Source organism: Galleria mellonella, unplaced genomic scaffold (assembly GCF_026898425.1).
Source record: "Galleria mellonella isolate WM207_F2 unplaced genomic scaffold, CSIRO_AGI_GalMel_v1 utg21, whole genome shotgun sequence".
In the NCBI taxonomy this organism is placed as follows: Eukaryota; Metazoa; Arthropoda; class Insecta; order Lepidoptera; family Pyralidae; genus Galleria; species Galleria mellonella.
Window position 1 is genome coordinate 4,743,640 of NW_026442037.1, and position 26,406 is coordinate 4,770,045.

Consider the following 26,406-nt stretch of genomic DNA (forward strand, 5'->3'; position numbering starts at 1 on the left):
AGGTACCCAAGCAATCGACTTTTGTACAAAGTCTCCCTCTAGTAAATCTAATCTAATTTATTTACAAACATGTCGAGGATCATGAAACCTTTATCTATTTATATATTTGCCTAAAAATAATTTTTAGCATCAAACTATACGAGTATAATTTCTGAACTATTGTACATCGTTGTTTTATTCATTGGTTATTACAGCTTAGAACATAACCTTAATAAAGCTCGAGCCACCGACGGTAATTTATAATTAAGATGAATTATTGTGAATCAATGATTGATTCGCTCACACGTATGTACCTAGATGCAGCAAATCAACGCATGTTGCTCGTTTTAAATTAGCACGGATACGTATAGCTGGTACCTCACAAATATTGGTAATACAGAGATTGTTAGTACCGTGTTACCGTAATATTTTTAATAGAGGAACTCAGGGACTCCATCGTGAAATAAAATTCCTAAATTTTCAGACTCAATTTCGTGTTTTCATTCATATTGTAATCGGCCCAGTAAATTGAGCTGAACATTTTGTTCGTTCATCATATTTTTTGTTTATCATTCCTACCATAAAAGTCCAAAGAAATGACATGTTAATTTTTTTAGGCCTTCTGAACTTTTTCTTTAAATAGCCGTGCAGCCATGTGGCTGTGTTTCGGCTTAAAGGGTAAAATATATTACATTGGTATTTAAATTACAGGATACAGACACATGACTCTATAAACTTAATTAAAGGGGGGGGGGAGAAGGCTGCCCGAAGTGGTAACCGTCGCCTACAGACATGAGCAGTACTATGGACATAACAGAGTTTACTGTTTCGCCCATGATACCCCCCATGCGTTGCCATTCCTGAGGACTCAGGTGTTATTCCTCTGTACCGTGTAAATTCACGCCATATCCCACCCTTCAAACCGAAACACAGCCATGCAAACACAACTGTTTCACGGTTGAAACACATATGGGACAGAGGTACCCAAGCAATCGACTTTTGTACAAAGTCTCCCTCTGGTAAAGTCTGGCAAGTCGATAACTAACCTACACCAACAGTGCGAATATGAGGCACCTTGAAAAAAATTCACCATATTTGTTACGAGTTACTTCATATTTAGCAAATAAGCTATAAACAGTAGGTACGTGTATTGCTTTATCTTAAGCTCTTCACTGCAGTAAGTACTTCTATTGTTCTCATTTTCGTGTTCAAAAAAAGCGTTAACGCACACTTTTTATTTTTATCCGAGCAGTAAGTACTTTATATTATTCTCAATTTCGTGTATAATATAGTATATGTCATATATGTGTAAGTATATTTGTTATTTATATATATTTATTCGTTTATATATGTAATTTTAGTATGTATGTATATCAATAATTAGTAGTACCGCATTCTAGTATTCTGACACTTCCCTATGGTTGACTGGGAGAGAATGCTTTTAGCATTAAGTCCGCCATGTACACATATTTGTACTAATGAATAAATAAATAAATAAATATCTTATATTATATATGTGCAAGTATATTTAATTCATACTATATACTTATGTTAAAGTAAACGCTGTGAATACCTTTAATAGGCATGTGCATTAATATTGTATTGTATTTAATGTTTGTTATATATATTATAATGCAATATGCTGCTGGTGTTCCTTTAAATAAATAAATATATTTGTTACTTGTATATATTTATTTATATATGTAATAATAGTATGTAGGTATATCAATAATTACTAGTACCGAATTCGAGTATTCTGACACTTCCCTATGGTTGACTGGGCGAGAATGCTTTTAGCATTAAGTCCGCTATGTACACATATTTGTACTAATGAATAAATAATGTGTATTCTGTTAAAAAAAAAAAAAACTAAAGTAGCAATACACTTCATATTCATATAAATTATATTCAGTTAATAATAATAAAAGTTCCATTGTGACTCATCCGCAGTGGGAGAGGCTCGTTTACATCGCAGAGTAAATCTATCCGGTCAAAATATATACTAATAAAGCAGTTTACTAATATTGTAACACTGGTGCCGTATACCCTCACGTTTACTCTGTGCCGCATAGAAGTTGCTAGTGATGTGTGTCGATTCAGTATATAAGAGTGAAGCTGCGATATGCATTTAGTATGTACTGGTCGCCAGTCCTGCACTCCACTACTCGACTAACAATATGAAGCTTCTAGTAAGTCGGTTTTTTTATTTCACTAAATCTAATATTAAATTAACGCCAAAAAAACAATATGTCAGTCATTGAACTTTTCGTTTTCAATTGTGCAACTAATTATAACCATGCACTATGCATATTATTTAAAAAAAAAATCTCCCAACAATTTATAAGGCATTTTTTATGCAATGGGATTTTATAATTGAATTATTTACTTACTAAATAATTATCTTTCTGATTATATACACATATGTTTGATATATTTTTCTTATATTTATATATAATAATGTATTATGTACATTGCTACGCTGTAACTAAACATACCTTAATGCATAACATATAGATGCAATTTTATTCTAAAATTAAGATTATTTGGTATAATAACTGTTTTATTGAATATAAAATTAAAAAATAAATAAATATACTCACGATTTTAATTACTAATGTCGTAATCAGAGACATGTGTCGACTATTTTCGTGAAAATAAAAATATATATACAATAGTATACAAAATACAGCCATAATATAATTAATAATTAATAAAGGACTAATTGATAGTCTTCACGCACCAAATTATGCACAAATGCCTGAGTGATCTATCCAACAAATACAATAAAAGCTGTAGTGTCTGTTCACACGATGTCATATATTTCATCTAATGAAAATGCACTATTAATATGTCAGATAAATTAATACGTTTCAGAACTAGGAAACAAACATTCAATTAGTGACACAGAGCATGGTCTCACTCATAATAAAGCTTTATGAAAGGGTTCGATTTTCGAGTTAAATTATAAACATAGTTTTCTATATTCTGAAACTTATTTGCAATAGTTTTGACTTACTTGCTACACATAAAACATCATCCATCATCACCATATATAACAACCCTTTAAATATCCTCCACTGGGCACCATCAAACCAATTCACAATAACTTTATTCACACAGGTCCTTTACAGACTCTTATAAAAAAAGATATTTAGTATTCTTCCAATTTATTTCTAGTTTTCTTTTTTATGTTCTGCTATATTGTGCTTTCATTGTATCTTAAGTTTTAATGATTTGATTATATTTTTAAATATATATATATATATATATATATATATATATATATATATATATATATATATATATATATATATATATAGTATGGGGCATTCCATACAAAAATACCGGAACGTCGAGAAATAGACGAATAGTACGCGGATGTCACTATCCAAACTATATTCCGCTTTTTCATTCTAGTCGGCTTTAACACGACTCCGGTTAACAAGCTTTAATTACATTGTAATCTTCTCACATCTCACACGAAGAATGCAATAATTTATTGTATTTGAAACACAACAATATAACTAGCAAGTCATAAAAACTAGTTTTAACAGTTATCACGTCGTCAACATGTAAAATAAGCACCTATTTAAATTAAATAAAAAAAAAATCTCTTTAGGTATTGTTTGAAAACTTACTATCTTTACTTACTTATTTTACTTAATGCTCGAGGGAATGAACAGCAGCGTCTCTCTTTAAACATCAGCAAAGTCTAACTACTATTGCTAACCTGCTTGCCAAACGTGGCAGCTAATGGCAAAATCCCCAATAGGGGCAGCAGTGGGCATTGAACGGCTGATATGACGATGATGATGATTATTTTAAGAATTACTTCATGTTTTCATCACACCATAGGGTTCATTTTAAAAGGAATATACGTTAAAGTGGTATATACTCGTAAGTGAGTGGAGGGCAGTGCATATGATTTGATAAAATTGTTTCAGGCATTCGTGTTCGCCCTGTGCGCTGTGGTGTACACAGCGAGCGCCGGCTACATCAGCCGCGGCTGGTCCTCGCCCGTCGTCGTGGTGAGGAGGAGCTACGGCGGCTACGGGGGATACGGCGGATGGAGGGGCGGCTACGGCGGCTGGAGCGGCGGATACGGCGGATACAGCGGCGGATACGGCGGCGGATACGGGGGCGGATACGGCGGATGGGCCGGCAGGAGCGGGTGGAGCAGCGGATGGTGGTAGACAATAATGTCAATAACTACTTCGGGCGACAACATTCCTTGGACGTACCATTATTTCCACACAGTTACGTACTTCGTCAATGACTGTTTACTTGACAAAATCTGAGAATGTTAGAAATAATGTTACTAAACATATCATTGTCTAAGTGTATTATTCGATTCTGTTCTATGTAATTACATGGGAAAGAAATACATTTTTTAACATTCACACTGACTGGAGGTGCTCGCCCGAAGTATCATTCAACTGTATGGAAGTGTGACAACATAACAAGATCTTGTGTACAGCGACCGTCACACAGCCTGCCGAGCCAACCAGCGACCAAACCTGTGCCATTAATTTTGCAACCATCTTCTCAAATTCACTCGTAGGATAGAATTGCATACTTTCATAAACAACGTGACGAGAGTAAGTTATCGTTGTTCAAGTTATATTTAGAGCATATATTTCCTCACAATCATCATTGTATATATTCTTTATTTATTCTGTGATATTATAATATTAAGTGTTTTCGAGAGCCAATAAAACTCTTCAGTAAACTTACTTGGTGTTTTAAAACATTTTCTCCAAAAACACAGGATGGACTTTGACAGCTTCTAAAATAAATTTATTATTTGTCGGAGTTGGATTGTAAATCGGTGGAATGAACCACCAAGATTAAAAATATATAATGTATGTATTTTATTATACATTACATATTTTTTCATTATTTCATACAGTAGCAATGCCTGTCTACTATACGTATATGTTGCCGTTCCCCCGTTGTTTCTTTACTGTAGGCACTTAAATGGCTGAACAAAAATTTAAATAAAATTTGACGCTCCACTAGATGGCGTCGTAAAGAAACGCTAGAAGCTGCATGTAGCAGCTAGTAAAGGTTACTAGTTTTACATTCCCTCACACCACCTTGCATGTAAATTCTAACCTAAAAGAACAATAGTATCTATTGTACAATGAAACAATATGGAACCTAGATTTTGTGAGAGACTGATGTCTAATTAGATACTATTCAATTATGTGGTTAAATGTAGATTTTAGATAAAGTATATTAATCTTGGTTTATTATATATTATCAAACTAAATACTAAACTAACGAGGTAAATAGTGGATACTAGTAAAACGTGTTAATGTAGTAGGTATATAATCTATCTGTACGCGTACATGTACTTTTCATTTAAACCTGTTAGCTATTTATGCGTGTTTGCGTAGTCTTAAATATCTGCATTAACTTTATATTAAAATTGTAAATTTATAACAGTTATACAGGCACCAAATATGAAATCATAACAAATTCTGTACAAATATGAATAATTTGCATATTTTGTACGAGGTGGTATTTATCGTCCCAACCCATGATACAAATGTCACAGGTTCATTAAAAATGGTTGCACAATGTGGTTGAGTGCACTCTATGTTATACGTCAATGAATATTTGAAATATAGTTAAAAATTATTACAATAATACTTTTTTGTTTAAAATAATAATCAATTTAGTCGATTTTAAAATACAGAAGTCGATTGCGAAATATCAAGATCGATTATATCAAGAAAAGTGAACGGAACGTAGGAACAAGGTTGTTCAGAGTCCGGGGCGCGCCACCGCCGGCCGCGCCGTGCGCCGGCTACAGGGTTGCCTGATGCGAATTTTTATTTTTACCTAAATATCAAACATTTTTCTCCAAGTCGATATGATTTTCAGGATTTTTTAATCCTATTACAAAGTAGTATCGTTTTTCACTACTTTTATTCATGTGTCATAAAATGAACGACAAAAAAAAGATCATTCCTTCAGTTTCTACTTTTCCCTCATAATTTATTCCTAGTTCTAGTATATTTACTGTAATTATGTGCCTTATGTATCTGTACACAGTTTACAAGTATTGAAACTATTACCCAAAATTTCCAAAAAAATACCTAAATTTCGCCAAGTCTAGGAAAATTTTTACCTAAAAATGCGAAAAAATACCAAATCTGGCAACACCGGCTGGGTGCATGCAGCGCCCCCACGCGCGCTCCAGCACTTTATAGAAGTAATTCAAAGCTGGTCTTCACGGCCGATTCTCTAATGACACGATAATTATTTTGTTTACCAACGCATCGATGATATAATATGAAATCATTATTTAAGGACGTCTCTACAGACTGTACGCCATGTGCCTACTGCTAACGGAAACGAGCTACTCGAATATCATAACCAGCGCATTAATAACTCCATGGATATCAGAAAACATTCTATGTAGTTTGTTTCTTAAATATAGGATTTCAATATTCGTAATCTTTACTAATATTATAAATAAGAGAGTGTGTTTATTTGTTTGTTTATTACCTTTTTTTATGCATCTTAGAATGGCAAACAAGCTGACGTCCCACCTGATGGAAAGTGGCCTATAGACATGAACAGTATCGTGGACATAACACAGTATACTGTTTCGCCCACGATACCCCCCATGCGTTGTCATTCCTGAGGACTCAGGTGTTATTTCTATGTACCTAGTAAATTGACGCCATATCCCACCCTTCAAACCGAAACACAGCCATGCAAACACAACTGCTTTACAGTTGAAACACGAATGGGACAGAGGTACCCAAGCAATCGACTTTTGTACAAAGTCTCCCTCCGTATGCTTTAATCTTAAATAATAACAAATAATACTTTTGACTAAAATAACAGTTAAAAGTACTTCTAACCTACCCTAACCTAACCGCAAATTTGCAGGGGCAAAGGGATTGTTAGCAATGGAGTTTGAAATTGCTAGCAATATGCCCTATCAGGTCGACCTCCACGTGGTTCCCCCTGGAAACCATCGTGAACAATTCTTGTTGAATTCGTCACGATGGGCTAACTGACCTGCTTCATCCTCACCTCATCCCTCAGTGGTGCCCCGCCGGTGTATACCAATAGCGCGGGTAGGGTTACCATTCCATTATCATCAATTAAAAAAAAATCACAAATATGCAACCAAAAGTACTAATAACCAATAATTATCAGTCAAAATCACTTTTGACCAACCTGTTCAGTCAAAACTACTTTTGTCTGATTTTGCTAGTCAATAGTGCTTTTGACTGGTTAAGAGATTTGACTGCAACATATACGTAAAGGCGTGCTGTATATCCATTCTTGAGAAAATAATAATAAGTACTTAATAAGAATACATATTAAATTTTACAATAATTAATATAAAATTAAAATAAATAATAAGACACCGATAGGTATTTTGCATATATTTTTTATCTAATTAATTTATATTTTTTATCATGAAATACTTATTCAGCCTATTAGATACATATTAAACGATGCCTTGATAGTAAACGCTCTCCACGCGCCGAGCTGTGTCTGTTTTTCAGCATTTCTTCAAATTCAATTTTCATCATTCATTCAGATTTCATCCAGAAATCTTCTTTAAGGTAAATAAAATTTGTTAATTTCCTGTATATATAAATATTTACAAGTAAAAATGTTTTAAAAATTAATGAAGCGCTTCCTATTACAACACTAATCACTGCATATCTGAGGGCCTACCACGAAATATTTTCCGAAATTTCGGGGACGAACGAAATAGAAATTTGATGTTAAAATTACATAATACATGCCGTTTAAAATTATTAAAAATATTAAAATATCGTTCCTCTGGACTATTAGGATAGGATTTATGATGAATGAAACGTTAAGCTCCATTTACTGGGTCGATTTAGGTACGAACAAAAACACGAAATTGAGTTCGAACATTCGGAATTTTATTTTATCGTTGGCCCCCAATATCGTATGACAGCGTCCGCTGTTGACCGTGCACTCGTGGTTTAGAGGTGTCTTACACCATCATACGAGTATTATCAACTAGCAGCTGGATCAATTAATAACATTTTAAAACTCAACAATATTACGTATAGCGAATGACAGAGTAGGACCGGCGTTCGTCTTCAAGCTACTTGTATATTTGTCACACTTATGATCCTAACGAACGAGTATATCCCTTTCGCCAAAAGGCAATTGTACAGTCAACAATCATAATCGATTCACATATTTACCACATTTTATGCATCATATGTTATTACACATAATCATCATCTTCCTACCATTATTTGCGGTCGGCGTGATATGTTTTTAACCATATTACAAAAAGATTTGGCTTTTAGTTTTACGATCGGCCACCTGCCTGACGTCGACCCTCTTTGGGAAAGGGGTTTTTATAATAATAATATTAATTATATATATTTCGGATTATTTTGGTCCATTAATATTTATTAGTAGCAATGTTCTTAAAACGAATGTTACTACATTTATAAGAGCAGCAGAAGCCAAGATTTTCTATCTGTATGTTTGTTCAGATAATGTAAAAGTTACTGCACAAAATTAGATGCAGTTTTAACAGTTGTATTTTAAAAGATTTAACTGAAAAACTGCTGTATGTTTCATTTTGATACGCCACCTGTTTCATTGGTTCTCGAACAATTCGAACAATCATATATATATTACACATATGATTGTTCGAGTGTATTTTTTACGCTTGTTATTTCATAACTCCATCAGTTATAAACTGATTTGGAAAATCACTTTTTATCTAAAAGATATATTTATTTGTAAACTTGTAAAATGAGACCATTTCTGTGTCACACACCTACAGCAGGTGCGTTTACCACCCGCGTCGTGTGTTTGGACCGTTCAGAATATTGCGCTCAGCTTAACGCTCAATTCAGAACTTCAACAAAACGATGTGATACGTTTATTGCGTCCATTTTGCGTATAAAATAAATGAAAGTATCTTATAAAATTTGTCATTCACTTCTTGAGATATTTTGCGAGTGTTGCAAGCTTGATTCGAATGGTCACACTGTGAAGACCAAGTGTGAAGACGATGGTTACAAAACTTATAAGAATAAAATAATAATAAATGTGCTCACGACTTGGATTGGATAATTCCAATATGTGGTAGTCAGAGGCAGTTGTCGATTGACAATGAATATGACGAGCAGTCGAGTGAGTGTTTTCTATCACGGGAACTTGATACACGAAATGTTTAATATATATTAATAATATGTCGATCTCACGACCTTTACAAATAATAAATTAGGATATATAACCAAGAAATAACGATCTCTCTAATAAAAGTATCTATAAATAACTTTCTGCCCGCTACTTGGTACTTGACTATACATGGATTTCAGCTGTTGGAGAACCAATGAAACAGGTGGCGTAACAAAATGAAACATACATCATTTTTTCAGTTAAATCTTTTATAATACAACTGTTAAAACTGCATCTTAATTCAGTGCTCAATTTTGTGCAGTAATCTTTACATTATCAGAACAAACGTACAGATAGAAAGTCTTGGCTTCTACTGCTCTTATAAATGTAGTAACATTCGTTTTAAGAACATTGCTACTAATAAATATTAATGGACCAAAATAGTCCAAAATATATACAATTAATATTATTATTATAAAAACCCTTTATATAAATTTTTCTTAAATCATGGGAAATCCCATGTACAGATATCGTCTAGTTACAATTATAGTATACTAGATCTATATATATATATATATATAAGCCTATGTCTTTCTCCATCACATCAAACCATCTGTAAATTTCATGTTAATATTATTGTATGATTTATTAAATATAAATAAATAGGTAAACAAATGTTTAAAATTTGTCTTTTAATATTTCCTGACACCTACACAAACAAATAAGTCACACTCAAAGTCAATACATAATTGTTCTACAGCCTTATTTACATTAGCAATGGCCGTGTTAATGGAACACCGAATGTTATAATAAAATCTCTCGATATGTATTGATGACATATTATTTATTCTATTACCTACATAGTATTGGTAATTATTTAGTTATTCCAATGAAGTGGTGGCCATGCGGTGATGGAATGTGTGCATCATCACCGCTCCTTTTCATTCCCTGAATGTAGATAGATAGATAGATGCTCTTTATTGTTTCCTCTAAAAGATTACAATAGTAAACTTATTATAGATACAAACAATTACAAGAAATAATCACAATGAGAAAACAACGGGCGACCTTATCGCTAAGAGCGATCTCTTGCAGGCAACCTTTGGATGGAGAGTGGTAATTGTAAACAGTTTGATGGGAGGCACGATGAAAATGAATGTACTGAGAATCAAATAAGGAAACAAAGTACAGAGATCACAATTGCAAGGAAAATTATTTTGCCTTGATGAAGTGCGTTAGTTTTATTCTATATTAGCTGTTTCCCGTGGCTTCGCCTCCATGAATCATTATATAAAATAGCCTATATGTTAAGTTAGGATATCGCCTATGCTTGTACTAAAATTCAATTCCCTACAATTTAAACATCCTCTTTAAACATCACCAAAGCTTAACTGCGGTAACCAACCCGCCTGCCAGGGGGGGAAGAGAGAACAGATTACCAGTTCCATTACTAACAATGGGATGGTGTCCCGCTAACGTATATCATTAGCGAGGACGGGGTTGCAATTCCTTTATCATCCATAAAAAAACCCCGCCTGCCAAGCGTAGTACTACTGGCAAAACCCCCCTTATGGGAGAGGTCTATGTTCAGCATTAGACAGTTTTTTTTTTTATACAACTTAGAATGGCAAACAAGCTGACGGCCCACCTGATGGAAAGTGGTAACATGGACATAACAGCAACAACAACATGGACATAACAGAGTATACTGTTTCACCCATGATACTCCCCATGCGTTGCCATTCCTGAGGACTCAGGTGTTATTCCTCTGTACCCAATAAATTCACGCTATATCTCACACTTCAAACCGAAACACAGCCGTGCCAACGCAACTGCTTCAAGGTTGAAACACGAATGGGACAGAGATACCCAAGCAATCGACTTTTGTACAAAATCTCGCTCTGGTAAAGTTAACGGCTAAAATGAGGATACGATGAAAGCAACAGTAGATGATATAGTTTTAAAGTCTAGCTTTCGAAAACAAATATTACAAATAACTCACGTTATTTTCTCGAAGTTTAATGTATTTTTTTTTTTATTTTCTCGAGAATATTTCCATTGTATTTATCCATCGACTGCTGGACATAGGCCTCCCCCATAGACTGCCATAAGAAACAGTCCTGAGCCACCCACATTCACTGACTCCCTGTAATACATTTGAGGTCGTCATTCCATCTAGTTCACGGGGTCATCCTACACTGCATTTGCCCGTGGTTACGCTACTCAAGAACCTTTCCTCACCATTGGTTGTAGGTTCTTCGAACTGCGACCAGCCTATTGCCACTTCAGCTTGCATATCCTCCAGACTATGTCGGTTGCTTTGGTTTTTTTGCGGATATCCTCGTTTCAGCTTCTGTCACGCAAAGAAACACCGAGCATAGTCTTCTCCATAGCTCGCTATAGTAATTTGAAGCTTTTGCATACGAGCAATACTTGTAATATAATACGTGTAGGATCATGTTTCCGTTCCATAAATTATCACTAGCGACACTCATTGGTTGCAGATTTTCGTGTTCAATCTTATCTCTCAATCTCTCAAAATTATTTTTAATTGATAATTCTGCAAAATTCTTATAGACAATCATAAAGTGAAATTAGTATATTTTTTACATTAATATATCAGAAAATTAAATGAAAATAGTCCTCATAATAAAGATTGAGATATCAAATTAAAAATATAATTTAAGAAATAGCTTTAAAGAAATAGCGCTACTTGACAGACCTCCATATTTCGATCCATTGTAGCCACGCAAATATCACTTTGACATGCAGATCATGTACAAAGATCTCGAAATCAGATATCAAAATACTAGTAGACATCTGAAGAAAAGCAGTTTACACGATCATTACAGAGTGAAGGACACGCGACTTCGCGGACTTTCACGCAGCGTGTGACGGTGTGACCGGCTACCGTTTGACGCTGCTGACCAATAGGAAGAAATATATAACATCGTTGCGAAACTGTAACGTTATACATCTTTCCTTTCCTTTTTCCGTGGCTTTAAACTAAAAAAAAAAAAAAAAAACAGGATTATTCTTTAGAAATTACATTAAATTAATTACATCATACTTATGTCGTACTATTAAAATTTGGAACAACCTCCCATCCTGTATTTTTTCCTCCAGTATACAATTCTACTAGTCTTCCGCGACACGTGAAAAGCAGCTAATTCACCTGTTCATGGCTTGTGCATCGATTCTTGTTCCCGCAGACATTTGTTATACATGTAAAGCTATTCTAAAAATATATGTTATGAATCAAATTAGAGATGGTAAAAAAGTATGTAAATGGAACTACGGCGGTGATGAAATTGTTGAAACATTTACATCGTATTAAGTACATGTCACACTATTTACAATGACATAAGTTCGGTGTGTAAGTAAAGCAGGAGTTGTGCACTAATTGGCGTCGCCGGATCCATTGCAACCACGCGAGCTGAGCTTGCGAGGACGCTTGCGTAATGTTTTCGCGCGTCGCCACTATATATGATTCGGGGGAGGCTTCCACAGCATCACACATCATCAGCTACTCCTCCGAGACAACCCACCAACACAGCAAAATGAAACTCTTTGTAAGTATTCATATTAAAGAACAGAAAACAGCCAATAACATCTCCTCAGAATTAGAACAGTTTATCAACTCGACTATTACTCGAATATTTTTTAATTTTGATTCTTCCTTTATCGTCTAACCATATTTTAATAAGTATAAAAATAATTCTTATTCAAGTAAACTTAATTACAAATATTTTGTATAGTAATTTTTCTATGAATTTACACCCATCCGGAATGCAATTTCAGACAAGAAACTAAACTGTTGCTTTTTTCAACAGTAGTTAATTTTATAAATATGTGTCAATACAGACTAGCGAATAGCACAAAAGTAATTTAAATTATTAGACAAATCAAGCCTATTATTGTAAATATTACGTTGAGTCGAATATGAAATAAAATATGTTCAGACATATGTAATTCGTAATATAGATAGTAACTTAAATATCCCATGCGTGACCATTTGGAATCAAATACATTTGTCGTATAAGTAATCGTTTAATGTATAATACTCATTGATACAATTAAACTTCTTAAGTATTATAAAGAAAAACAAAAGACTAATAGAAAATATCGATTCTATAATATCGTTAGTAGATAGGGATTAAATAGTACGGAATAGGCTTGGAATATAATGAGGAAATATTAATTCAAAATTATGTTTAATAAATAAATCTGCCATTACTTCTATGTTGAACAACTCTTTATATTACAACTGTTCAAAAACTCCACAGGTGGCTATGTGCGCTCTGGTAGCGGTCGCGTCCGCCGGGCAGGTGCGCGAGAAGCGCGGCATACTCGGCGGGTACAGCGGCGGGATCGGATACAGCGGCGGATACAGCGGCGGCTACAGCGGCGGATACAGCGGCGGTTACAGCGGCGGATACAGCGGTGGCTACAGTGGAATCAGCTACTCAGCACCTGTGATCGCCTCCGCTCCCATCGTATCCGCCCCTATCGTGTCCGCGCCCCGGGTGGTCGCAGTAAACCGCGTCGTGAGCGTACCGAGGGTGGTCAGCGTGCCCCAGGTGGTTCAAGTCCGTAAAGTGGTCAACGTGCCGCAGGTGGTGACCGTCAAGAAAGTGGTGGCGGGCGCCAGCTACGCCGCGCCCGCAGTCGCCTCGTACGGTGGCGGCTACGGCGTCGGCGGAGGCAGCGGGTGGTGGTGAACTGTCAGCGGCGGAAACTAGTCATACTGTTATACCATTACTATATCTAAGTAGAAACTTATCATTTATTTTGTACAGGCTTTAATAATAAAAAATACGTGTTTGATATAATTTTTTTTATTTCTAATAACTATATTATTATATCAATATCTCATAATAATGTCTAATGTCCCGAGTGGTCCCGGCATAGAATAGGCCACCTCTTTCTTTTCCGTGGATGTCCCAAAAGGCGACCAAGGGAGGGCGAGGAATCGGCAGCAGTGTTTTTCCTAAAACATCTCCAAAGCCGAACTGCGGTTGCCAATCCGCCTGCTAAGCATGACAGCTATTGGAAAAATACCCCCAAGGGGCAGGGTTGTGTTCAGCAATGGACAGTGAAGACTGGTGATAAGTGTCTAATATCGTATATCAAATATATCATAATAGGAATTCTTTTAAAATATGCATCAAAGACTCTTAGTTAGGTATTCAGTAAAACGTGTAATAGCTACGAGTATATTTGTTTTACTTTAAATACAAATAAACCAATTCATTGAAAAACCAAATTCATAATTTACAAAAGAGATAATGTAATTTTAAACTTAGTGCTCATAAAAAAAACACAAAAAAAAAATTACGTCATGGAAAATGCAAAATAAAATGAATTAAAGTATTATGTGCCGAAAAACAAAGCAAAACATGTTATATATATGCTTTTTATTTATATTTAGTGTTAACACTAAACATAAATAATCCTGCAATAAACTTGTAGGATGAAGATAGTGGTAATGATTTTATTAATATAATAAAATTCACAGTTAACTAAGACTGGCCATATTGAAGCACGTCCTATAGACAGCTAGGCGGCCGCCTAATACAATACACTCAGTGTCAACTTGACGCAATTTCGCGCCGTGAATCAGCTAATATAAAACTGTCACAATGCCAGACATCTCATCGATACACACAAAACTGTTTCATCACCTATATGTGATTTTACAATAAATTTATTCAGCCTTCATTAATATACGACTTTATTACAAGGACTTGCCTTGTAAGTATGCAATTTTTATTATGCTTGTATGCAAAGTTCTTACCCAACAATCGCCATAATACGCTCAAACTCTTACTAGCTTCAAACCCTCTATTAAATCCTACTACCTCTCCCTTTAGTACTATTATTATCTCAATGTCCTCTACCCAAAGGTTATGTGGAAGAGATTGCTTAGCGATAAGGCCGCCTTTTGTGTGATACAATTCTCTCATTATTATTTAATGTAATTATTATTTTTTTACTTAGTGCAATAAATAAATAAACTTTCCCCCCACGAACGCTCAGGCTGTGGAATGAGCTCCCTGCCAAAGTTTTTCCTACAGACTACAGTATGGGGTTCTTTAAAAAAGGTATATTAAGGTTTCTTCAGAGTCGGCAACGCGCACGTGTCACTGTGCAAATCCTAGTGCTGCAAGCGTCCATAGGCTAGTGACCGTTTACTATTAGACGAAAACAAGCATACAGTGCTTGTTTTCCACCTTTGTGATACAAAAAAATATATTCTTTATTGTCTACTCCATACTAACAGCGCTCTTAATACTGCAGTCCAATTTTTAACCACAATAATAAATTAAGAAATGTATCTCTCTTTCGTATGATAAATACAATGAAGGTCATTTTATCTCATATTTACGGAATACCGGATTTGAATGGAGACAAATCCATTTTTGGAAATTCAAGAATTTGTGTATACAGGAGCAGTCTTGAGGGACGCCTGAGTACGCTGCCATATCTCAGTTACTTTAGCTTACTTTAATTATGCGCTTAAAGGTAGTTATAAAGTTTTTAAGCTCTACCATGTATCTGCGATGCGATGTTTCACTTTTTAAAATCTTTATAATTATGTTAGATATAGAGAATATACATATAAAATTCATGTAACTTGAATTATAATTCAAGACAGAACTTCAAAACTTCAACCGCGTTCAGGTATTACAAAACAAACATACTTTACTCACATACACGAGATGTGCATAAAACAGCAGTATACGGAGAACAAAATTCAAGAGCTTCAACGCTAAAATAATTTTCGTATGTTTCGTATTAAAGCGCTACATTAATTAAAAGGTAATTTTTAAAACGTTATTCCCAGATTTGGGTAACAGTAAAAAATGTGAAAAAAATAAATATTAAAATTTGATCCATAAACTGTGTGTTTAAAATTAATTTATATGAATTGTAAGTTACACAAATTTAATAAAGATACAGTATAGATCACTTTCTAATAATACGTATAAAACTAATAAACATATTTTCAAATTACACGAAATTATAGCTGATACATGTTTTTTTAATCTGTGTGTTTAATTTTAAATTTGGTTTAAATTTTGATATGAAAATATAAATTTATATAAATTACGTATCGGAAAGTGGAATTACGAATCTTTAATATGTAATAATAATAATAATAAACTCTTTATTGCGCGCAGTAGAGATGTATACAAGGAGTATTTATACAGAATGTGCATATACAAAAGGCGGCCTTATCGCTAAAAGCTTTAATGAGGTAAAGAATTATGTTTTCAATTTAACTTGCTAGAACTTTAGTAATTTTTTGTTCACTCAATTCAATATCTTAAGTGCGCATTTCTTAATCATAAACTGCTAGGCTAGTTCTCATAAAGACAACTGAACTGAAGGTATTCATATGTTAAATACTCAATATCACACAGACGTGACTCATCCATGTTTGGATGACACTATTTATTCCAAATATAGACACGAGTAGGCAGTAAACCTCGGTTGCATTGCAATACTTAGTAAAAATTTGTTCCATAAGAGAGTTTATTAATACCATAACTATTTACAGAATATGCAATTGTATACTTGTATTAAATGACAAAATTTAAACATTATTTACTAAAAAAAGTATAAGTAAAGTATTTTTGAAGCTATTTAAAATGTTAATCATCCAATGAGATTCTTATTACTGTCACTACTTGCATGGGGTTCTTCAAAAGGGGGGTAAAGAGGTTTCTTCGTGGGACGGCAACGCGCGTGTCATACCCCTGGTATAACAGGCGTACATAGGCTACGATAACCGCTTACAATCAGGTGAGCTTGTTTGCCACCTCAGTGGTATAAAAAAAATACTGTCACCGATTTAGATAAAGTTTTAGAAACTTCAAAAGCAAAATTTTTTTATGCAACTTATAAATAAACAAGCTGACGGCCCACCTGATGGAAAGTGGTAACCGTCGCTTGTAGTCATGAACAGTACTATGGACATAACAGAGTATACCCTTCACGAGTTGTCATTCCTGAGGTCTAAGAAATTATGCCTCTGTACCCTGTAATTATCATATCCCACCCCAGCCTTGAAACCAAAACACAAGCATGCAAACACAACGGTTTTACGGTAGAAACACAAATGGAACAGAGGTACCCAACCAAATAACTTTTGTACAAAGTCTCCCTTTTGTAGTATATGAAATAATTTTTATATTTTCAAATAAATATTTTTATATCGTTATAGTGGATAGCAAACACACGGTCCGCCTAACAGTAAACGATTTTTATAACCACCGATAAGATAATGCTTTATTAACACCGTAGCCTGTATATACAATAATTTATTTTACATTTAACGTTTTAAAATTAATATTTTATTGGATCTCACTTTTTTAATCTCATAAGCGTGAATAATAAAGCAACCGACTTGATAATTCAATCAGAGACAGCTGCATATTTTGTGCAATAACGCCAACCACAGAACTAAATCTGCGATCAAGACATTTGTATTACAAAATATCACGAAGTTGGATGATTATTATGTATCACAATTGTGTTAATTAATTAACACATAAACCTCGTTATATATCTTATGACCAATTTTTATGTATTATTATTCAATATTTTTTTTTAACAAATTAAGGATAAGTTCTTAGTCTGGAGAATAGAAATTGTATTACGAGCGTAACTGTGCCGTCCACTGCTGGTGGTCATTTGTCTAACATTTTAGGAGGCTAAAAATAAAACAAAGTTTTAAAGGCAACATTAATTACACATTGTGGTCATCATCGTCATTATATCAGCATTTAACTACCCACTGCTGAACATAAGTCTCCCGCTTGGGGGTTTTTGCCAGTAATAACTATTCTTGGCAGGCGGATTGGTTACCGCAGTTAGGATTTAGAGATGTTTTTAGAGGGACAAAGCTGCCCATCCCTCGCCATCCCTTAGTCTTCTCTAACGACACCTACGAGAAAAGAAGGGATGGTCTATTCTATGCCGGGACCACACGGCCAATTATTTACTGCGGTATTTATTGATCTTTATCCTCAAAAATATATAGACCATATATGTATAATGAAACAAGAATAAAAGCTTCCGTATAAAAATGTGAATTAACAATTAGCGAAATAATCACATTAATCACAAAATATAACTAAAAATAACTTATTTTTGATATTTATCACTAATTAACTGAAATATAATTTGGATAATGTTTTTGTACAAAAATAAAAACATTCATAATTAACTCAATAAAATATTACCCAATAAAGAGAACCGATTACCTGTGTATACGCTCCACTTTTCACGTAAAATAGTGATTTACACGAAATCTCAACAACAATATTTTGATAAGGCGTAATAAAAACAAAACCAGTTCCGAGAATTACAGGTTTTGCGCTCTTTATATTGACATTGTGACCCGGTTACTTACCTTCTATAATCAAGCTAGAATAAGTTATCGCAGCGCAGCGAAAAAGCAGTGTAAACTGATGTTCTCGGCTGTAATATTTAAAATTTATTACTTTTTTATAGAAATAAACAACAGATTTAATTAGAAAATGTAATAGAAATACCCTAATTTAACTACAGAATTTTAAGACAACGAAGCCCCCACTATATACTATATATAAATTTTATATGTTAAATAATAACAAAAACTTTTACAAAATCGGTTCCATATGCCTACACTGCAAGGAATTTTGGCGTAAAGATAGATTGTTGGAAATATTTTAAAGTGCTATACTATATTCTTAACTTTAACTTTCTTTTCTTTACCTACTTGACTTGTAATGAGTTCTCATCACAAACATATTTTGCACTATTTCAAAATAATATTTTTATTTAACTGTTGTATAATGTTCAACAGCCAAAAATAAATAATTTCGCGGAACTCCGCAAACTTTTCTACGGATCCTTTAGAATCCGCATTTAGATCCTTTAGCACCATGTTTTTTTTTTTTTATAGAACTTAGAATGGCAAACAAGCTGACGGCCCACCTGATGGAAAGTGGTGACCGTCGCCTATAGACATGAGCAGTACCATGGACATAACAGAGTATACTGTTTCGCCCATGATACCCCCCATGCGTTGCCATTCCTGAGGACTCAGGTGTTATTCCTCTGTACCCAGTAAATTCACGCCATATCCCACCCTTCAAACCGAAACACAGCCATGCAAACACAACTGCTTCACGGTTGAAACACGAATGGGACAGAGGTACCCAAGCAATCGACTTTTGTACAAAGTCTCCCTCTGGTGTGACAGGGTTCCCAAATGTAAATTTTGATATTTGACACAAAGTTTAAATATTTTTCTCAACATTATTACGATTTCCGAAACTTTTCCGGCACATTTGCAATTTGCATTGTTTTTCACTAGGTTTACTATATACGAGTACAACGAAGTGAACGACGAAAAGAAAGTCATTTCTGCAGTTCCTATTTTTTCCCTCTCCTTATCTTCTATAACGTACTTTGCTACATACATACTCTACTGTATATATTACTTAATAAGATACCACTATATAATTTACAAGTTTTAAAACTATTATCCCATTTTAAAAAAAAAATTACCTAAATTTCCCCAAGCCCATTTCACATTTCTCCAAGAATTTCATTTCCCCAAAATTTGGCGAACAGAAAAAATTTATACCCAATACTGGCAACGTTAACCCTTTAGGGATCGTTGTTGTATGCTAAAGGTTGCTCTACTTTGCACGAAAAAAAAAAGAAATGCGTATACTCATAACTGTAAAAGCCAGATTGCTTGGTCTAGAGATTTACTTCATTGACTCTTACGACATCCTCAAAATTAAAAGAAGTAATGACTACATGCAACAAAAAAACGACAACTTACGTATTCTCAATATTTACACTAATGTGTACAATAATAATGGTTATATTATAATAACATTAATTACTGTAGTAATGAGGCTCGCATGCGCCGGCGCTGTCACCCGCGCGGCGTGCACGCACATTATCCGGTGCAGCGCACCGCGGAAACTAAATACGCCATGCATCATTTGCTATGCACAAAATGCACAATGCGCATTGTAATTGGCGGCATGATTATTTGTAAAAAAAATTTGCGCTCGTATTGTTTGATCCATATCATGTAACTGTAAATATACAATTTACGGCCAGTATTTATTAATATATTGTTAAAAGCTTCAATAGTTAAGGTTATAGTTAGGGTTTTTACAATCGTGAAATATAGAAACATACGTTTTAAAATTTACCTGATATTAACATCAATCATATCTGAAAATTCAAAACCTAACAAATGATTATTTTTTTAAAGGCGATATTATTATTAGACTCACATCTGCAATTGTTAACAATGGGGTCTAATGAACCCATTACTAATAATATACCCTATCAGGTTGACCTCCACGCGGTTCCCCCTGGAAACCGTCGTGGTTAATTCTAGTGGAATTCGTCACGATGGGCTAACTGACCTGCTTTCATCCTCATCTATCATCACTCGCTGGTACCCCGCCAGCGTATACCGATAGCGCAGGTGGGGTTTCCATTCCATTATCACCCATTAAAAAAAACTCACAAAAAAAAACGAAAACCGGAAATTTGTAGTTATCACAATTTTTTATTATAATTTGTACGGAAACCTCGGTACGCGACCGACTCCGACTCGCACTTGAGCGATATTTTTATCATCAGGAAGTCATCATTTTTGTCTTAACAAACAGATGTTCACAATTCAGCGATAGAGATGTACGATTTTATAGTTTCAATTACAAGCAAAGTTACGCGGTTTATAAGTAAACTTTCGATTACCATCTGGTTCAGTGGGCCCGGCTGTCTTGATTACCGCTTACCACGCGATAACTGTAGACATAAAAAGTATAAACGTTATCTTTATGTAATATTTTCTAGTTCTATATACACACCAATGTCCAAGGTCACACAGTTATTTTAAGCATTTTTATCCCTAACGAACATTCGTCACATTGACATGAATTATTATTTTTCATAAATACCTGCTAGGGATGGTGGAGGGAAGGGACTGTTAGTAATGCGAACTATCAGTTCCATTGCTGGCAATATACCCTATCGGGTCGACCTCCATGTTGTCCCCCGGCGTATACCGTTGGCGTAGGCGGGTTCACCATTCCATTATCATCCATTAAAAAAAACACTAATAAACATTCGCATAAAAAAAACATTTATGCAATACTTATGCTATTTTTGTACTTCTTACGAGATATAGATGTGATGTTTTTCTATAATATTAAATAATGTGTACGTATTTACGCAAGTCACCCGGTAGCGTACGACTATTTACAAACTTAGCCGCGTTTTAATCTCTATATAACGTTCAACATTCCGAAGATGCACATCAGTTTGACGCATCTCCCATAAGTTCTGGTCATCTTTGTTTTATTCTTTTTTTAAGACAATCCTCAAAATGAAATCGTTCGTAAGTTTTAGAGATATTATTAATAATTGTGTATACCTGTGGGGTCGCTTTTGAAATAAATTCAAATAGATCGATATTGGAATTGAGAACTCACACCCTTGAATTACGTCACTTGTCACTAGCGACATAATGGTTCCATACTGTTCTGATAGATGCATATTGGTGCAACTTGCCAATGCAAACTATTGTAAACCGATCCTAATTACAGCTAATTCCTAACTGTTGTTACATGAGTGCAGTATTAAATTGTCATAGGCAATATTTTGGATTGAGATCGATTTTGATTGAGATCGATGTTGGATTTAAGAGGTATCCTACTGTTTGTTTGTTTGTTTGTTTATTGATTATTATTATAATTTAATTGCTTTCTATTTGTATACAATTATTATTTTCTTTTGTTTGTTTTGTTTTGAATTCTTTTGTTCTTGTTTTGTGCGCTACTGTGTGGGCCGCATGCTTCTTCGATTAAATTATTTCTTTCTTTCTTTCTTCTTCTTCTAGTAGTAGTAATAATAGTAGTTTGGTTCCTATATTTAAAGATTAGGTAATGTCTTCAACTACCAGCAAACAACATGCTTTCTAACTGCATTGGGTTGACTGGAAGAGATCTCTGTCAGAGATAAGCCCACCCCATTAAATTATTCTCTAAAGTTTTTCTATACTAAAATGCTAACTATGGTTCTCGCATCCATATACGTATTAATATATCTACAATCGAAAACATATATTGTACATTTTACTCAATCTGCAGTTATTATTTTTATATCATCCACTAACTGTCCACTGATGGACATAAGCTTTCCCCATAAGGGGAATTTTGCCAGTAGTAGCCACGCTTAGCAGACGGGTTAGCAATCTGCAGTAAATCTAATTAATTCAAAACTCCACCACTCAGGTGTATGCAGTTCTCATAGCAGCTTCAGTACTGGCAGCCCCTGAATTGAAGCGCAACAAACGAGGTTATAACACAGGTCAAAGCGAGCTAAGTTGGAGCGATAGCGATAGCAACAGCTGGAAACAAAACTCGAACGGAAATGGCTGGAATCTAAACTCGAACGATAATGGCTGGAGTCAAGGATCGAATGGAAACGACTGGAGTCAAGGTTCGAATGGAAACGGCTGGAGTCAAGGTTCGAATGGAAACGACTGGAGTCAAGGATCGAATGGAAACGACTGGAGTCAAGGTTCGAATGGAAACGGCTGGAGTCAAGGTTCGAATGGAAACGGCTGGAGTCAAGGATCGAATGGAAACGGCTGGAGTCAAGGTTCGAATGGAAACGACTGGAGTCAAGGATCGAATGGAAACGGCTGGAGTCAAGGTTCGAATGGAAACGACTGGAGTCAAGGATCGAATGGAAACGGCTGGAGTCAAGGTTCGAATGGAAACGACTGGAGTCAAGGATCGAATGGAAACGGTTGGAGTCAAGGATCGAATGGAAACGACTGGAGTCAAGGATCAAATGGAAACGGCTGGAGTCAAGGTTCGAATGGAAACGACTGGAGTCAAGGATTGAATGGAAACGGCTGGAGTCAAAGTTCGAATGGAAACGACTGGAGTCAAGTATCGAATGGAAACGACTGGAGTCAAGGATCGAATGGAAACGACTGGAGTCAAGATTCGAATGGAATCGGCTGGAGTCAAAACTCAAATGATAACAGCTGGATTCAAGGTTCGAATGGAAACGGTTGGAGTCAAACATCGAATACAAACAGCTGGAGTCAAAAATTGAATGAAAACGGTTGGAATCAGGGATCAATCGGAAACGGCTGGAGTCTAAACTCAAAAGATAACAGCTGGAATCAAGGTTCAAACGAAAACAGCTGGGCTCAGAATTTGAATGATAACGGAAGGAGTCAAAGTTCGAGCGGAAATGGCTGGAGTCAAGCCTCGAAAGAAAATGGCTGGAGTCAAGCTTCGAGTGAAAATGGCTGGAATTCGAACACGAATAATAACGATTGGAAACAAAACTCAGAAAAAACCAACCAGGGTTCTTCCATCACAGAACAAGCTCCCGTTTCTAAAATAATTGCAGTGAAGAAACTTGTTGAAATTCCTAAGGTAATATATCTACAATTTACCTTTATTTCTACAAATCGGTAAAATCTTCAGAATGTAAAAAGTTTTTAACAAAATACAGTTTGTCTACAAATAATATTTATGACCTTATAAAATTTATAATGTTTCTCAGGTCGTGCAAGTACAGAAACTCGTGTCCGTGCCGAAGCTAGTGACCGTGCCCGAGGTGGTGAAAGTGTCCAAAATTGTGGAGGAGCCGGTGCAATCCTCGCTCGGTCAGAACCAACAGCAGACTTCCAACAGCAAGTGGTGAACGATCTCACATGTTATATAAATAGGAGAGTGCTCGCAAAATCCCTTCTCACCAAAGGGAGACTTTGTACAAAAGTCGTTTGCTTGGGCACCTCTGTCACATTCGTGTTTCTACCGTGAAGTAGTTGTGTTTGCATGGCTGTGTTTCGGTTTGAAGGGTGGGATATGACAGTGAATTTACTAGGTACAAAGGAATAACATCTGAGTCCCCAAGAATGGCAACGCATGTGGGGTATCATGGGCGAAACAGTATACTCTGTTATGTCCACAATACTGTTCATGTCTATAGGCGACGGTTACCACTTTCCATCAGGTGGGCCGTCAGTTTGTTTTCCATTCTAAGTTACATAAAAAAGTAGCGTTTTTGCCCCGTTATTTCGTACGCATAGATTTAAAAAAAGTGAAACAAATCACTTGTAAATGGCGTATCAAGATGAAACATTGAATCGAATCGCATCGAATTTGGTGCAGTACTTTTTGCGTGATGTCGGAACAAACAAAATTTCTAAAAAAATATTAGTTTGGTCCTATTAAGTGATCTTCTGTACCTATTATCTTTTCTTAACTATTATATCTCTCATGTACAGACATTGTCTGGTTACATTTTTATTACATTATTGTTATTATTTCCTGTATTAGTAAGTAAGGTATAAACTAGTCTTAACAATAAAACAAGACTGAAATATTAAACTGCTTTTTATTGTATTACTTATAACCTCACCAACAATTTATATATTATTTCTTACTAGCTGTATCTTGCGGCTTTGCTCGCGTAAATCATTATATAAAATATCCATATTCCACAATACGTTTTTCAAGGCAACCACTCTTTAGAATCAACTTCCAGCAGCAGTATTTCCGAACCGATACGACATAATAACCTTCAGGAAAAGAGCATATTTCTTTTTTAAAACGCCGGCAGCACACCTGCAATGCCTTTGGTGTTGTGAGTGATCTTGGACGGCGGTAATCACTTACCATCAGGTGAGCCGCATGCTTGTTTACCACCTATTATAAAAAAAATACTATATGCGCATATCAAATTTATTTCAAATCCACTTAGAAATGTTTACATGAAAGAATTCCTCACAAACAAGAATTACAACTCCATGTTTTAACGCGACGGTAGTACGATAATTAATAACCTCTTTACCTTTACCCACATATTGCAGGTAACTACATAAAAATAAATGATAGGAACATAATTAACCTTTAATTTAATATATACGCACGTATCGATCTATTTAAGCAATAATTATCAGGTTTGTAAGTTACCGATGTTATAAATTATATATATTCCAATAAAAGTGCCTATTAGGTAGCGACGTCATTTCTGTATCAAATATTCATGACATTGTAATACATATCTAGTAGGTGTCTGGGTAATATACTTTTGTTACTGCTACTTATTGTTGTATAGACGCTATGTGACACATTCATCATTATCTTCATCATCATTATTCGTAAATCATCATGTAATAATGAAAGAAAGTAAGAATTTTTATTCAAGTAAAATTTAGATATTATATCTAATATATCAAATTCTCGTATCGCGGTGTTTGTTACCAAACTCTTCCGAAACGGCTTTACCGATTTTTATGAAATTTTGTGTGCATATTGGATAGAGCTGAGAATCGGCCAACATCTATTTTTCATACCCCTCAATGATAACCCCTAAATATTTTTTTTGTAATTTTTCGACAAAATTTTTTATCTTTATTTTACTATGATTTAGCATTGAAAAATACATATAACTTCAAATTGTCACGCTTTTACAATCAACTCATGTTTTTTAATCGCAATTTTTATATTCCGCAACAGGGTTGCAAGATGGCGATCAAATATAATAATTGTAGTAGGATAAATTTTCATGTATAGTTCTCGAAATAATGTATATGGTAAAACAACGTTTGCCGAGCCAGCTAGTTATCTCTATAATATTATAGTACGTATTAATATTTCATTGAACTGATTATTTGTAGCTTATTTATTAGTACTGATGTCGTTCGTACAGCACCCGTGCACTTTAGCTGCCTGCTAACTACGAGTACATGCTTTCTCACTATATTGATTGGCTGGAAGAGATCTGTATTACAAAGATAACTCCACGCTTGCTCACTATATTTATAGCTGTGTTATCTTTGTAATTTATAAGTGCATTAAAGAGTATGTATATATTTCAACTTAAATGATCAATTGTTGATTTTAGAAAAGTTAAATTACCAGTTAAAGTGTCATATAAATGTTGACTATATGACAATGTAGTGAGTCTAAATGACAATTAAATGAAAATGTTTATGAGGAATTCATTCTCACACGCTAATACCTAAACGGTCACGTTCAGTGCCGTTTCGAAGGAATTTTCTCGACACTGTGGAATGAGCTCCGTGCCGAGGTTTTTCCTAGAGACTACAGTATGGAGTTCTTTAAAAAAGGGTATATTAAGGTAAATTCTTTAGGGTTGGCAACTCGCATGTGACATTCCTAGGGTAGCAAGCGTCCATAGGTTACAGTAACG

The 26,406-nt window shown here is 34.9% G+C and overlaps 3 protein-coding genes and 1 long non-coding RNA gene across 4 annotated transcripts; 3 read left to right on the top strand and 1 right to left on the bottom strand.

The window, feature by feature from the left end:
• The first annotated feature begins 2,081 nt into the window (after nt 1–2,081).
• Nucleotides 2,082–4,712, top strand: LOC128200565 (neuropeptide-like protein 31). Its single transcript, XM_052894393.1, has 2 exons — nt 2,082–2,168; nt 3,924–4,712. The coding sequence occupies exons 1-2, from the start codon at nt 2,157–2,159 to the stop codon at nt 4,170–4,172; spliced, it is 261 nt and encodes an 86-aa protein (XP_052750353.1). The 5' UTR covers nt 2,082–2,156; the 3' UTR covers nt 4,173–4,712.
• Nucleotides 4,713–12,627: 7,915 nt separating this feature from the next.
• On the top strand, nt 12,628–13,997 carry LOC113509460 (cuticle protein 64-like). The gene is made up of 2 exons (XM_031911078.2): nt 12,628–12,704; nt 13,419–13,997. Exons 1-2 carry the CDS (start codon nt 12,693–12,695, stop codon nt 13,851–13,853), a joined length of 447 nt encoding a protein of 148 aa, XP_031766938.2. The 5' UTR covers nt 12,628–12,692; the 3' UTR covers nt 13,854–13,997.
• LOC128200555 (uncharacterized) lies at nt 13,779–20,105 on the bottom strand. Its single transcript, XR_008252770.1, has 3 exons — nt 19,979–20,105; nt 18,554–18,621; nt 13,779–13,854 (listed from the first exon to the last, which is right to left on the bottom strand). It is a non-coding gene; the product is annotated as an uncharacterized LOC128200555 (long non-coding RNA).
• A 1,442-nt stretch (nt 20,106–21,547) lies between these two features.
• LOC128200545 (bifunctional endo-1,4-beta-xylanase XylA-like) lies at nt 21,548–23,889 on the top strand. Its single transcript, XM_052894312.1, has 3 exons — nt 21,548–21,559; nt 22,455–23,618; nt 23,749–23,889. Exons 1-3 carry the CDS (start codon nt 21,548–21,550, stop codon nt 23,887–23,889), a joined length of 1,317 nt encoding a protein of 438 aa, XP_052750272.1.
• Nucleotides 23,890–26,406: the final 2,517 nt, after the last annotated feature.